Genomic DNA, 15,549 nt, shown 5'->3' with positions numbered 1-15,549 from the left:
ACAACATACACTTCTATCCCTGATGCTTTCTTTAGAAAATAAATCCCACATGATAAATGGCGTAATCTTCACTCTTTCAATAACTCCTGAAGCGTCAGTACTGCAAACCGCCCTTCCTTCGCGTGAAGGGCCACTGCTAACGACATAGCTTCTTTAGGGATGACACCCCTAAAACACCCGCAGAAAGAACACAAGGTAGAGCTATATGAGCTCTGCTTTACCTGTTCTGGTTCCTGGGCTATTTTAGTTTTAAAGTTCTGGAAAATTGTGTCTTCCCTGGACTCATGTTTTGCCATGGAATCCAATTCTTCCTCGGGGACTTCACCTGAAAAACCACCGACGTGACTATTACAGCATCAGGAATAACCCCAGGAGCTGACAGTTCACATACGCTTTAAAGAACCTACCTAGTGTTAAATCAGACGGTGAAGGCCAGGTGTTTCCACAGGCTTTCCTTAATTAAATTCACTGCAGTTGGTGCTTTAAGACCATCTAAATTTTCAGGTACTCCATGAAGCACCATTTACTCTGCAGGCTCCTAGTGAGTACTTCTCTTAAAGCCTCAAATTTAAAAGAACGGACCCAAATTACAGCTCAGGATGGTTGTGCCCAGCACATAACAGGACACCCAACCAAGGTGACCCCTTATCGCTGCTGCTTAACCTTAAGCCGCCTGGACTCTCAGTCTCTTCGGGTCTCATGCCTCCCTCTTCCCGGCTGGTACTTAGTCCTTCCTCGCACACGCACGGCACATCTGCCAGCCGGTCCCTTCCCCACTCGAATCTCCTGGGACCCTAGTATCTACACCACTGCTGTCCTCAGCAGGATTTAGTCTGTGACGCATCGTAGTATATTTCTCATACCCTCAGTCTGAACCGTGGACCAGGAAGTCGACTCTCTAACCTGAAATCTAACCTGGTGGTGAAGAGCGCTATCTCGTTCCAGAGTCAGTGAGCTCAAACTCCAGCTGTAGAACTTCTATGACTAGACAAGCTACACCCAGCGCCTCCAAGTCCTCACTGCAAAATGGGGTGGAGTAGCTAACTTACTGTGGATTTTAATGAGGTCGCGCACAAAAAACCCTCAGAGCAGAGTAAGTGTTGGACAAATGCTGGCTGCTGACCTCTTAGGTAACTAACTGGTCATCAAAGGTACCACCAGAGTGATCAAAATCATGTATAAATCTAGCCAGATCAAAGAGAAACTAACTTTTAAAGGGGCCCTGCCGCCTGCCAAACACTATGCCAGGCAGGCTCACATACTTCGTCTTGATCCGAGGAACAGATCTTGGACCCAATGAACTCACTAATCTTCCAGCATCTGAGGCAGCCCTACCCAGGTGACCGCATGGATCTTTCCTGACATGTCTACATAAAAACCAGGGCACACCCGCTAATGCCAAGAAAGGATATTTTTAAATGAGGAAACGTGGGGAAGTTATATACCGCAGCCTCCCCAGTGAGTCGACTTTTCCTCTCAGTACCGCTCTTCTTGACATATTGAGCCCTTTCTTTTAAGCATTATGTTTAATCACTTTGTGAATAAAGTTCTGTAACCGGCTCCTTACCCATGCTCCCTACAATCTCTGATTCATCTTCTTTTTCCACATCTTCAGGTGTAATCTCATCTTCTGTTTCTATTATGATTTCAAATTCCGGAAAAAGGAAGTTGTGGTCAGGCACTGTATTGTCCAAATCACCTGAAACGAAAAGGGTAACCAGTACCATTAGTAATAATTTAGTTTGAAGATGGCCTAATGATGTCCTGTTTCTAAATAATATTCCATGTAGCAATAATTCTCCCTAGTAAAATAATATACATGATTCCAGTATTTTAAGTCATGGGTCAGAAATTAAATGCCTCTATTAACGCAAGGCTGGGACATAACTAACTGGGAAAGACCTCATAGCTCCTCCTTCATAAAGTTGTTATACCAAACTTCTGAAAAGTATTATACCCTTTCTAATTACTAATTTTTATTCTAATTTCTAATTTGTATCCTCAAAACAAAAGGTGTGGGTTGATAGATGCTATGAAACTGAGCTGAAATTTGAAAGTAAAAAGAAATAGACTCACCTGATTGTGTACAGGCCTGCTTATGTCCCAACCTCCAGTCCAGAGTCTGATGCTCCCTACTGCAGTAAAAGGCCTTGTGACATCTGGAGCATGTTTTGGGGCCTAAACAGCCACAAACCCTGCATAAATGAGCACCAGACTTGAGCTGGAGGCACAAGGACGCTCCTGCCTCTGGGGGAGGATCGTCGGAAGGTGGTTCATATGAGTAAAAGTCATTTTTCCTGGGGAGTTGATTTCTAAAAACTAAAAGAAAATAAAGAGAAAAGCATTGTATTTTAAGTAAAACAAAACGTCAATTCAAATACTTGAGCCTCTACTCCCACAGGGCTGAAAAGACTCGTTTCTTGAAAGACAAATAGAAGGCAGTTTTTGCTTTCAGGGAGCTTATTTCCTGAAAGGAGAGAGAAGAAAATAACAAAAGTGAAAAAGAACAAGACATTCTTATAGTGTAGAAACTAGTTTGGTTCCCACAACCGAAGCAGCTCTTTGAGCGTCTTCAAATTAAGTTAATAACGGGACTAATAGACCACACAAACATTAAAAAGCTATTGGGCCCCAGTTTTCTGAAAACTGATCATTTCTAATACCTGAGTATAACCCCGCACACTTAGTACTTAGTAATTAAGCAAAGAGCCGGGACTGAGGACACGCTCGCCGGGCGACGGGGAGGGAGGACCCCGCGGGCGGACCGGACCCCGGCGAAGGCCGCGCGTCAACCTGCCGCCCGCCCGCCCGCCCATGTCCGCGCCGCTCACCGCGCAGGCCGGCGCAGCACGGCGGCTCCCGGCAGCAGAAGAGGAACAGGCTGCGATGGAAGGCGTCTGCGCGGCCGGGCAGGGGCGCGTACAGCTGCAGCACGAAGGCCAGCGGGCGGCCGCACAGCGCGCAGGCCAGATCCGCGGGCCCCGGCAGCCCTGCCGCGCCCAGCCACGCCGGCCGCCCGCCCACCTTGCTGGGAAACTGCTCGCTGCGCAGCCGCCACGCCGGCGCCGCCTCCGCGAAGCCCAGCTCCGCCGAAGCGGCGCGCACGGCCGCCATGGCGCGCGGGTAGCCGGCCGCTCGGACTCGAGAGCCGCCCGGCCGGAAGGCGGAAGTCTGGCACCGGAAGGCGGAAGTCTGGCACCGGAGGGCGCGTCCAAGCCGACCGAAGCGATTGGACAACAGGAGTGAGGGCGTGGCGAACCCGGTCCCGTGACAGGGGTGGGGCGTGTCCTCCCGCGTGAGCTTTCGGAGCGGCCGCTTCCGGGCTTCCGTGTCGGGTGCTTGGGGTTGTTACGTGCTCCGGAACGCGGGTTCTGTGAGCCTTGAGGACAGTCCGGGCTCGTACTACGGACACTCAAGAGCACACTTCCGCTCCCCTTCGGGGGGCAACCCGGGGTCGCACCGTGTGACCTGGGGCGGGGCCAGGTGGGAGGGCGCCGCTGAAAGTTTCCTAGGTGTGCGCGCCGCCAGGGTTTGGGGATGGGATGAGGGTGACGTGAAGAGCGCGGCTGGGATGGCGTTAGAGCGGAAGGTTGAGGATGAGAAGGGAAGAGTTAGTTAGGGTTTAGGGCCACGGCCTAAGGTTAAGGGTTAAGGGTGAGGGATAAGGGCTCGGGGCTGGGTTTAAGATTAGGGTTCAGTATGCGGAGTGGGGGGTTGTGCTTACGGTTTAGGGGTTAGGGCCAGGGTTGTTGGTGTTATGGTGGTTACGGTGAGGTCAGGGGCCAGGTTAGGGTTAGGGTTAGTGGTTAAGAGTTACGGTCCGGGATTAAGGGTTGGGGTTCGCGTTTAGAGGGTTAGGATTGAGAAGGCTAGGGGTTTGGGATTGGGTAATGTTAGGGGTTAGGGTTAGAGTTATTTTGACGGCATAGATACAGGTGTCCCATTTCTGGCATCTCAGCGTCTTTCTGCAGAGTCCTCAGACCCAAGAGGCCCCTCTTGTGGATAAGCGCCTGACAGAGCAAACTTTAGTGTGGTCACCACCCTCATTCCCACGTAATGGCCAACCAAGGGAAAACTCTCTGTGGACGGGATCAGGATAACCCGAGTGAGTGTTAGGACATGTGAGTAGGACCTCTCATTTGGGGTTAAATGAAAGTGTGTGTATGATGAGGGTGTGGGCTCAAGGAGATGACTATCGGGCACTGTCCTTGCAGAGCTCCGCCCAAAGACCGTGGAGAAGATGGTGGGTGGGTATGGCTGCTGCACCCCCTGGGATGGGGTGCAGGATCACCGGCCACAAATAACAACCAGGGCTGATCTGAGGTGAGAAATGATGCAGGGGTCTGCATACCCAGACCCTTGAGATGGCCATGGTGGGCCTAGTACCTAGATTCAAACCTGGAGACTCTCCCACTGGAGTGACCCCCATCCCACTCCCAAAGGAACCTGGACCTCCACTCCTCCCAGCAGCTACATGGGGCAGTAGAAAGACAGTCCTCACACATCTGTAGGAATGACAGAGAAGAAGTATATTGTTTTCACTTCACAGAAGACCACGAGCACCTTGGCATTTATAATACTCCATAAGGAAGGTCGTGTAGTCTTCTATCTGTGTCACGTGGACTGCCCTCTGTGCTTCCATAGTCTTCTATAGAGTCTTCTATAGGCACTGGTCATATTGCATTAGGGCCTCCCCCAATTAACTCACTGAACCTTAACTACTTGTCGGAAGCCAGCCGACAAAGTAATTGAGGGTACCTGAAAGGGGGAGCATGGACTGAGGAAAAGAAAGAAGACAGACAGAATTGCAGGAGGGAGCACAGATTCAAGCTGTGTCCTCGAGTTTATTTAGAACACACTACTTAAAGCATCGCAATGAGAACACAGCAGTCAAGACCCAAGGTCAGCCAAATTACTTATCCTGCAAAATAGTGAAGCTCTCACAACGCAGAACTCTCTGCTCTGCTATCAAGCTCCCTTCTTTGAAAATACTGAGTGCTTCAAATAGTTTAGTGCCACTTATCTCAGAGCTCGCCAAGTTAGCTTGGCTCCCAACAACTACTTAAAGACCATAAATCCAAATGCAGGCCTATTCTGAAATTCTAGGAGCAACGAAGTGAATATGTGAATTTAGGTGACCCGATTCTGCCCACTGTATGTACTGATCCCTCATAGGGTTCTTGTAGGTTCCAATGGGATCAGCCATGGCAGGTGCTGACTGGTCCCTGGCTCTGCAGAAAGGGCTACTGGACATGCTGTGCTGCTGATGGTCATTATTTCTCCCTTGTCCATGAAAAGTCATCTGCCTCACCCATCAGTGGCCTGTGGCTTTTCAGAATTTGGAAAGCACATGGAAAACAACCTGCCAAGGGCTGAGATTCCATCTGGTGGCCCTTGTCTTTGCCCTTGGTGCAGCCAGATTAGGGATCTCAGGACAGAAGGGGGTCCCGGACCCACTCGGATATTTGGGATGGTTCTGGCTAGAGTTTATTCAACAAAGTGCATGAAGTTCCTACTACAAGCAGGCGTTTTGAAACAGCATAACTCAGGGAATGAAGCAGGCAATTCTGGGTCTAACTCTAGTCACACAGGCACTCTGACAAGATTTGCAGGTCCTGTCCACCACCCTCCAGGTCTGATGCCGTCATGGCCCCCTCTGCATCTGGAGGCCTCCTACCATACCCTGACCAGGGTGGCAGACCAGAGGGCCACCCACAAAGGGAGTGGTCTTTGGGTCAGAAGGAGAGCTGCCTGTGTCTATGGAACAGGGTAGGGCGAGTCTGGAGTCTGTGGATGGAGAGGGCCTGGCAGAACCCTGATCTTACACATCTTCTGATTCCCATGGGAGAGCTGAGGTCTGGTGGCTTCCACTCCTAGAAGACAGGAGTCACAGGCCCCTGAACCAGGGGAGGCTGGCTGAGTTGTCTCCTAGCCCCATCCCACCACCGTCCCATCCCATTCTGCCTGCCCTCCACACCCACCCCTCCTGACCAGGCACCAGCTGAATGGGCAGGACGTGCCCAGGATCACACACGAGTCAGGGATTGGATAGACCGTGTAGATTTATACAGGAGTCAGTGCAATGGCCTGCCAGCCCCCAGATGCAGCCTTCCTGAGGGCTGGTGTATCCTTCCTCCCATCCCAGTAGGCAGCAGTGGACAGTCAGGTCTCAGACAGGAAAGCCCTTGGCCTCTTTCCATGCAGGCAAGCATCTGTGATCCAGCCTGGGCCCTGTCAATTTCCCCTGGCTAACTAAAGAGCTGACCATGATGCAGGGCATTTGAACAGCCACTTGGGCAGTCCAGATATCCCCTTGGGGGTGTTTCAGTTCCCAGCATGCATGTGATTGAGACAAGCACCTCCTGCCTCAGAGCCTCAGCCTCCAAGAGAGGTGAGAAGCCTACAAATGTGGAATGTGGCCCTAGCATTTTTAAAATAACACCCAAGTGAATGTCATGATGAAAAGCTATTCTCAGTTGCCATCTTGTATGCAATTTGGGAACAGCACCGCAGTGTAGGCCATGAAAAATTATTCATTACCCTCTGCTGCCATCTCGTGTGCATCTTGGGAATAATACCTGAGTATAGGTCATCTAGTATAGGTCATAGAGACTATTCATTCTCTGTTGCCATCTGGTGGGCATTGTGGGAATGACACCACAGTGCAGGTCATGAAAAGTTAATTCTCTGCTGCCATCTCTTGTGTATTTTAAAAATAACACCCAAGTGTATGTCATCTTAAAATTATTTTCTTCTGCCATGTGGTGGGCATTTGGGGGAATAACACCTGAGTGTACGCCATCCTGAAAATTTATCATCAGCATTCGGTGTGTATCTTGAGAATAACACCAGTGTAATAAAATGTGTTGTTTGCTACCATCTTGTGGGTATTTGAAGAATAACACCCTAGCTTTTGTCATCATGAATATTCTTTCTCTGCTGCTAATGGTAGGCATTTGGGAAGCACACCACAGGTCAGGTCATCAAAAGTTATGTCTGATTTTATCCCTTGTGCATTTTGAAAATAACACCTAAGTGCCTATTGTTAGGAAGAGTTTCTGTCTGCTGATATTTCATGTGCATCTTGGGAAAACACAGGACTACTAGTCATGAAAAGAAATTTCTCTGTTGCCATCTTGTGGGCATTTTCAAAACAACACAGAAGTAAATGTCATTGTTAAAATGTATTTCCTACTGTCATCTGGTGGACATTTTGGGAAGAACTCTAGAGTGCAGGTAATAAAAAAGTTACTCTTTGCTGCGATCTGGTGGACATTTTGGGAATAACACCCAGTGTAGGTCGTCATTACTATCCATTATCTGCCTTCATCTAGTGTGCATCCTGAGAATGACACCAGAGTAAAAGTAACAAAATTTATTCTTGCTGTCATCTGGTGGGCATTTTGGGAATAACACCACAATGCATGAAAAGTTACATCTGCTGCTATCTTGTGTGCATTTTGAAATAACACCCAAAGGCATGTTTTGAAAAAATTTTGTCTGCTGCCATTTCAAGTGCATCTTGGGTAAAACACAGGAGTGCATATCATGAAAAGTTGTTCTCTGCTGCCATCTCTTGGGCTTTTTGAAAATAATATGCCAGTGTATCTCATCATAAAAATTTATTTTCTACTCTAAGCTGGTGGACATTGTGGGAATAACACGCAAGTGTTTACCATTATGAAAATTTTTTCCTGCCTTCATCTCGCGTGCAACTTGCTAATTAGAGCATCTGTAAAAACATTTATTCTTTGCTGCCATCTGATGGGCATTTCAGGAATATCACTCCAGCATTTGCATATGCATATTCATTCTCTGCTGCTGTCTAGTGTGCATTTTGGAAATAACACCCAGCTGTGTGTCATCATCAAAATTTATTTTCTGCTGACATCTGATGGGCATTTAGTAAATATCACTCAAGTGTATGCCATCATAAAAAGTTTTCTGCCCTCATCTAGTTTGCATCTTGCAACTAACACCCGATTGTAGGGAATAAAATTCTTTGCTTCCATCCGGTGGGCATTTGGGGAATAACACCCAAGGGCATACCATGATGTTTTACTCTGCTGCTATTTTCGTGTGCATCTTGGGAATAACACAGAAGTGCATGTCGAGAAGATATTCTCTGCTGCTATCTTGTGGGCATCTCAAAAATAATGCCCAAATGTATGTTATCGTGAAAATTTATTTTCTGCCCACATCTAGTTTGCATCTTGGGAATAATACCAGAGTGCATGTAATGTGAAATTATTATCTTCTGCCATCTAGTGGGCATTTTAGGAATAACACCCAAGTGTATGTCATCGCTGAATGTTACTTTCTGTTGTCATCCTCGGCATCTCTCAAATAGCACCTGAGTGTATGTTATCATGAAAAGTTATCCATTGTTGCCATCCAGTTTACATCTTGAGAATAACAGCTAGGTGTATGTCATCATGAAAAGTTATTTTGCTGCCATCTTATTTACATCTTTGGTATAACACCTAAGTGGGGCTCACCAGGAAAAGCTCTTCTCCATTTCCATCTAGTGTGCAACTTGGGAGTAACACCTGAGTGGAGTTTACCATTAAAGCTCTTTTGTGCTGCCATCTAGCATGCAAATTGGGAATAGTACCAGATGGAGGTCACCAGGACAAGGTTCTCTCTCTGCCATCTAGTGTGCACCTTGGGAGAAACACGTGAGTTCAGGTCACAAGGAAAAACTACTCTCTGCTGCTATCTGGTATGTTTCTTGGGAACAACACCTGAGTGGAGATCACCAGAAAATCTTCTCTTTCCAAAGGCTTCTGATCCAATAAAGAACATATCAGACCCAAAGCCAGACCCCAGGCGCAGTCCTATGTGCCCTGGAAGCTGCCCCTGGAATGTGGAGTCCTCGAGGTGAAACTTGGCCAAAGCTTGGCATACCCTGAATTAAGCGACTTCTCACCTGCCTCTTACCTATACATACCTTATGGCACCCTCACCCCTTAGCTCCCTCCCTTCCCCAGGGCAGGTTTCTAACTAATAGTGTGCTTAGAGAGCCTCCATAAGTCATCACATCTGGGAGGAGTGGGGCATATAGCAAAGAAATGCTTTGCATGAAAAGAGGCAGCCCAGGAGGACCAGATCAATAGGAACCCAGGTCTGAGAGCAGAAAGCTTGGGTATTAAAAGACCATAAAGAAGCCTGCAGAAGCCAGACTGCAGCCCCCAAGGAGAGCTTGGGAGTCAGGGTGTGTTGGGATCACAGACTCTGGCCTGGGGGTTTGGGGCTGAAGGGTCCTTGGGGACTTCCACTCTAGGAACAGCATGTGCAAGATACACTGAACGCCATGCTTCTTGGGCAGCTTGTCTAGAACAGCCACTTTTGTGCACAGCTGTGGTGAGTGGACCTGTCCAGAGGGCTGGGAATAGAGTTTGTCAGCTTTCCTCTGGCGTCTGATGCCTTTTCCAAGGCTGGGGCCACCCCTAGGTTCAGAAGTAACTTCTGGAAGACCTGGTAAAACTGAATATTCAGCCAAGGCTACTCTCAAGAAATCCCAAACCCATAGGCCACACATATAGTGGCCTATGGGCTGGCAGCAGCTAAACACCTCACACACTACATTTTCTGCCCCCTTTAGTCATCATATGACCATCTACCTCATTCTCCATTAATATCTGACTAGATTCAAGGTGTGCTCTTTTTATTCGTATCCTCAGTCTCTGACAAGTCTGCGCTCCTGCTCATAGTCAATCCATCCTCCCTCTCTCTGCACCCTTACTATCACTCCTTCAGTCTGTTATTTTCCTTCCAGATCAATAGACGGACACTCACTTTGTGCGAGTCTTCAGCCTGTTCCCCATTAGCAGCTTCACACCCTTCATTCCCCATTGTTTACCCTTCATTAATCTCTCTCTCTCTTTCTGTCTTTTTCCAAATAAGGTGAGCTCCTCATCCCACCCCATCACTTTCTCAAACAAATTTTAAGAATTGCAGAAAGCAATTGTAGCACCCCAAGGAAAAATTTAAAAATATCCATGCCTATCATAGACGAAAACAAAATGAATGTCATTGAAATCAATTATTTTTCTCCACTGAGGTATAAAATTTTTCTGGAGATTTGATACCGTAGCACAGTAAATTGTAATTCTCATAGTTCTAATTTCCTTTTAAATAATTTTCTGTAAAAATGTTTTCATGATTCTGAATCTGGTTCTAGTTCTTATAATGTATCTTTATATTGCTATTTAATATAATGGCTACCACTTCTAATCAGAAAAAAAAAATCTTAGAAATGTCTTCATTAGAGCAGCAGGTTCAGCAGAAATTACTGATGTGCAAGCACGCCATAAGAGGTGCAGCTTCCCAGAAAGCACGTTTTGTTGATCGTTCCATCATCTGAATATTCTTTACACAGATGAAAGATTTGTCCAATCTTGTAAACAGCAGTGTGCACAGTCTCACTATATTGTCGTTGCACATCCTTGAACAGGAATTCCGGTTCTCAGCTCAGAAGCAAGTGGAATCTAATTTTTAATGGCTGAGAAACCTTACATCCTGTAGGAGGCAAGCATTTTTCTTGTTTTTGTTACTTAAGAATGTGGCAGAAAGATATGCAGAGGTAGCCCAGGAAGTCTTTATTTTTTTCTTTTTTCATAAGTTTTATCTCAGAATATTTCTGGAAGAATAACATTTTGAAAAAGCCACTGCTGGGACCAGCTTCCATCACAGCCTCTGCTGGTGGGCACCCAGCTATCCTCTTCTGTGACTTCATCCAGGCACTGATTACTGTTCACATGCTGCAGGGTTGGTTGCCTTTAGGTGGTGGCATTTGAGCATTGTGACCATTGGAGTTTGTGTCTTAGACCAAGTCTTGATGCTCTATCTCCATAATCTACCTTCGTTTACCCTGAGAAATGATATAGAAGAAATTCTGAAATTCATCCATCCACACTTCTGCAAGTCATCTGTCATTTTTATTCATAGTCTGCCCTGTGCCTCTTGGTAACACAGAAGACGTGGTTTTCCTAAACTCATGTCCAGTGTGTGAGCAGGTAACAATCTCCTAAATTCCTCCACACTGCCAAATCCTAAAGGAATTTTCTATGTTTTCTCCTCCCCAAATATCCATTCCAGCATCTTATGTTCCAATTTCTTGAAAGTAATCTCTGCTTCTTGAAAAAAGGCCTCCTGCCATTATAGGTATTCCGACAGGAAAAGTCCGATCAATGTTCCTTCTGTCTCTTTCTCTTCAGGGGACAGGATAACAGCAACAAGTGAGCTTCCAGTTGAACCCACCATAGGTCATATCAGAATCTGCCATACACTCATAAGTACCATCTCAGATCACAGGAATGGTAGGACAGACCTCTGTTGTCCTGTCGCGTTTGATCCTGTCATGTCATCCCCCTGTGCGCTCACACTCACGGCGAGTATCTACTGTTCACAGCGAGTGTCTATGAGGGTGATCATTTGGCCTTTAGATGCAACAATTCCTCTTATTTTATACATATTTTTAAAAAAAAAAATTAAAGCAATTTTTCAGAATTAGAGTTGATATTCAATATTATTTTATATATAAAGACATAGCACCTCCTTTTAATCTAGCCCTGATCAATCTCAAACGTTATTCCATTAGAGTTATGTAAACTGGCACTTTCAATTTTTTCACATACCTCACTATAGGTCTTTTTAAAAAGTCTTTTACTAGCATCATCTGCTAGAACAATTTCTTACAGCATGCGTCTTTGTGAACAATTAATGACACTATGGACAGTTCACAGAAGTGTGCTCCAAGCCTCATTGTGGCAAACTATTACCACATTTGTTGTAGGAAGGTTGTCTAGATACACCTTTATTTTACACTTGAAGTCAAATGTAAAACAAAAAATATATAAATATAACAAAAATCATGAAAAAATTTCCAATTTATTTTCATCAAGAATCATATTTATAGCCCCAAAGTGGTCTTTCAAGTGAATTCATGTACAAAATCCATATGTCCCACATCTCCTTGGTCAGTGTGTGATGGTGGCAACAGTGGCCGGTGGGTGCTCCTCAAGGCCAGCCCCTGTGACCATGGCACATTCCTGCTACCGCACCATGAGCTCTACTCTGGGGGAGTAGAGTTACCCCTCAGCCACTGCCAGAGATTCTCCAATAATGATTTTTGAATTAGGTGTTGATGTGGCAGCCTGACCCTGCATTGCCATTTTCTGCTGGAACAAGTTCGTTTCTAACTGCCCACCTCAAGGACCCTCTGGCTAACATCAGTCATGTCATAGCTTGCCAACCAATTAAGGTTCTTAAATCTGTAGCTGTGTAGGAATGACAAGACTTTGAAACTGCCTGTTATGTTACAATCGGGGCTCCGCCTTTACATAAGAATCCACTGAGCTGGTGCTGGTATCAATTAACAGTGCTTCCTGCTTATAGTCTCGGTGTCCCGTCTCTTCGTTCCAGAATTCTGCGACATTGATAGGTCAGGGAGCCCCTATTAATAGCATAACAGACAACAAAATGACAAAAGCTTGCAGTTCAGGAAGCTTAATTAGAAGAGCATGAATTGGCTCATGAGCACCTGTAGATATTCCAAGAGTGACTTATGAGTGCCACGTCCTCAGTGAGCATGTGTGTCAGGACCACAAGTCTCAGGGTATTGCTGCTGCATCTTGAGTTTTAATTAGGTGAGAGATGCAACCTAAAAATTCTACATTTTTATAAATGAAATGAGAAAAAGGCTTGGAAGGCTACTCATTTACACAAAACTGGGTAGTCAGATGTTTCTAGAATGCAGTCTCTAGTCATGAGAAGAACACTAAACACACTTCGAGATCTATTCCTTTCTCAGCGGTCCGGGCGCTGGCACGGCAGTCAACATCCCGGCAGTCATCTGGACTGGCAGGGGCCTGACCTGCCCAGGACCCCTCGGCGGTGCCCAGAGCCTCAGCCCGGCGGTCACCACTGCCCACCTCCCCTCCCACCCCCACTCCGGGCTGATGGCTGCATTTTATCCCTCAAATCAAGTGACTGTAAGAGGACAAAAGCCACGAACGGCAGGTCAGGTGGAGACAGCTCTGCTGAGAACGTTCTGGGTGCTTTGCCTTGAGGCTCCTGGTCTGGGGTCATTCACAGAGGGTCAGTGCCCAGAGAGGCAACCAGGGGGAAGTGGGCGCTGCAGGCAGGGGCTGCCGTGCAAAGGCCCTGGGGCGGGGGTGCCCGGCAACCTTGGGACACCCATCTTCCCGGTGCCCTCCACGCTTTGGCCCCTCGGAGCCTCAAGGCAAAGCCAGAAAGCCTCCGAGACCCGTCTTAGGTCCTTCAGAGTCTGAATGAATAGCCTGTGAGCACCCCAGCTCTGGAGCCCCACTGGGGACCTACGGCCAGCTTGTCCTGAGCCCTGGCTTCTGACTCCCTTCCAGCTTTGGAGCGGGGCACAGGCGAAGCCAGTAGCCTCGTTTAGCCCAGTGAGATGCTCGTAATGAGAGGCTCTGTGACTTTTGTGAGTGGCTTGCTGGGGGCCCACTGGGACCCCTAAAGTCTCCCCACCCCACGGGCAGGCTCACGGATTCCCTCAGCAGACGGGTGCCCTGTCTAAGGAGTAGGGCCACCTGGAGCTTCTCCAGGCAGCAGGGGTGGCGGGCGGCCTGTCTTGCTGCCTCACCGGGAACCGAAGGCCCTGGCACATGGTGGTGACACCCTCTCCTCACTCACGGGAACCGGAAGACATTTTCTTCACCTTTACTCATAAATGGTGGGCAAGGCTTGCCAAACACACAAAAACTACCAAAACAAAGACCATGACGAGCAGACGCCACTAAACAAAGAATCTTGGAAGGACTGAGTGGCCTTAGACACTGAAGTGGCCGCACACATGGAACAGAAAATCAATCCCAGGACGAGAAAGCTCTTCGACTTTTTAGAAAGTTGTGAAATGCAATATATCCGCAGATAAAGAGTATAAGACGGATGCTCCATTTACCCAATACTTGCCAAATGAACCCCTTGAACCAGCAACCAGGCCCAGAAATAGCCTGTGGCCCTCACATCCCCGGCCCCTCTGCCCAGGCCTGGTCCCAAAATGAATAAGATGGCCGGAGAAAGCAAGCTGGAGTTCTGGCCGAGCAGCGAGAGGGGTGGGCCCGAGCCGAGTGGTCGGAGGCCCAGCGTCTGCCGCTGGGGCCATCGGGAGAGGGAGGGGCAGGGAGGAGACCAGTCCGCTCTAAGGGGCAAACACTCGGCAGTGAGCCCGGGCTCTGGCTGACGGGATTTCCCCAGCCCGAGTGGACAAACGGGGAGACCCACTTTGCCAGGAAAGTGCTCATGCAATTCCAGAGCACCAGTGCTAAACGGAAGGTTCTAGAAGCTGCTAGGGACAAGGGGAGGCCAAGAAATAAAAAGGAGCAGACTGCCCTGGCTTCCCACATGCCATGTGGCACCAACCCGAATTCGAAAGCCAGCAAAGTACAGGTATGAGAGCCAACTGAGGACATTTTCATACCGGAAAGGCGCCCTCTTCCTCCGAATCACAGCTCAAATGTCACCCTCGGTGGGGCCTTTCCTGCCTCCCTGCCAATATGGCTCTTGGTCACCAATCAGGGACGATAGATGCAGTTACTTGTTTGCTACCTTTCTCTTCACTGAATGTATTTCTCGCGAGGCAGGTGTCCCTTGTCCACCCTGAGGGATGTTAGGCGAAGGAGTTAGGTGAAGGGTTGTCAGGGGAGGAGCACAGGCCAGGTAGCCAAAAAACTGTAAACAGCAAGACAAAAGCGAGCAAATAAGCCAGGAAATCTCCTGAATTACTCGGGTCAGAGAGGAAATGGAAACCTGTGACAGACACAGGCCCAGACATAATGGCATCAGCAGCGGCCCAGTGACGGAAGGCGTCGGTCAGGCCTGCGTCGAACTCACCGTAGAGCAGAACGTGTGAATGTTGCACATGCGCTTTTTGAAGCGGCTTTTTTGAGATATAATTTGCACATTTAAAGTATACCGTTTGGTGGTTTTTACCACGTTCACAGGGCTGTGCCATCCCTCGCCAGCAGTTCATGACCCAGAGAACCCTGTGCCCATCAGCAAACATCCCGTTCTCTCCCGACCCCCTCCCAGCCCCCAGCACCATCAGGCTGCCTTCTGTCAGACTGGCCTATTTCGGACGTTTCATATAAATGGGATCTTACAATATGTGATTGCCTGTGGCTGGCTTCTTTCTCTAGATGACGTTTTCATGGTCGCCTTGGATAGAAACTTTGTTTCTTCTTATGGAGGAGCGACAGTCCACGCTTGGGTCATCTGCGCACCCGCTGGGGAGCCATGGGGTGGCCAGCACGTCTGGGCAATTGTGCACGTCCACGTACAAGCGTGTTCACTCCTGGGTGGATGTTTGGGGGAAACTGCTGGCTCATGCGGTGGCTCCGTGTTTAACTTTGAGGGACTGGACACTGGTCCCACAGAGGCTGCGCCATTTCACGCTCCCACCAGCGACGTGTGAGGGTCCCAATCTGTCCACACCCTGTCCAGCACTGCTTCTGTCTAAAAAAAACCGTGATTCCAGCCAGCCTATAGGCTCCAGGTGGCATCTCG

At 48.0% G+C, this 15,549-nt stretch overlaps 1 protein-coding gene and 1 pseudogene across 2 annotated transcripts in view; both read right to left on the bottom strand.

Moving 5' to 3' along the window:
* PDCD2 (programmed cell death 2) overlaps positions 1–3,172 on the bottom strand; it is a 7,351-nt gene extending 4,179 nt beyond the window's left edge. The window contains exons 1-4 of one of the 2 annotated variants that reach the window (XM_011377480.2): positions 2,832–3,171; positions 2,077–2,319; positions 1,568–1,699; positions 222–325 (exon numbers count right to left, since the gene is read on the bottom strand). In XM_011377480.2, coding sequence (XP_011375782.1) covers positions 222–325; positions 1,568–1,699; positions 2,077–2,319; positions 2,832–3,114 — 762 coding nt within the window. In that variant the 5' untranslated portion in view covers positions 3,115–3,171. Of the gene's footprint in view, positions 1–221; positions 326–358; positions 562–1,567; positions 1,700–2,076; positions 2,320–2,831 lie in introns of those variants that run through there. The other variant, XM_023521742.1, reaches the window with a different exon arrangement.
* A 7,609-nt stretch (positions 3,173–10,781) lies between these two features.
* LOC105303722 lies at positions 10,782–14,907 on the bottom strand (annotated as a pseudogene).
* Between the last annotated feature and the right edge of the window lie 642 nt (positions 14,908–15,549).

This window comes from Pteropus vampyrus, unplaced genomic scaffold (assembly GCF_000151845.1).
Source record: "Pteropus vampyrus isolate Shadow unplaced genomic scaffold, Pvam_2.0 Scaffold313, whole genome shotgun sequence".
In the NCBI taxonomy this organism is placed as follows: Eukaryota; Metazoa; Chordata; class Mammalia; order Chiroptera; family Pteropodidae; genus Pteropus; species Pteropus vampyrus.
This window is presented reverse-complemented; position numbering and strand designations above follow the sequence as displayed.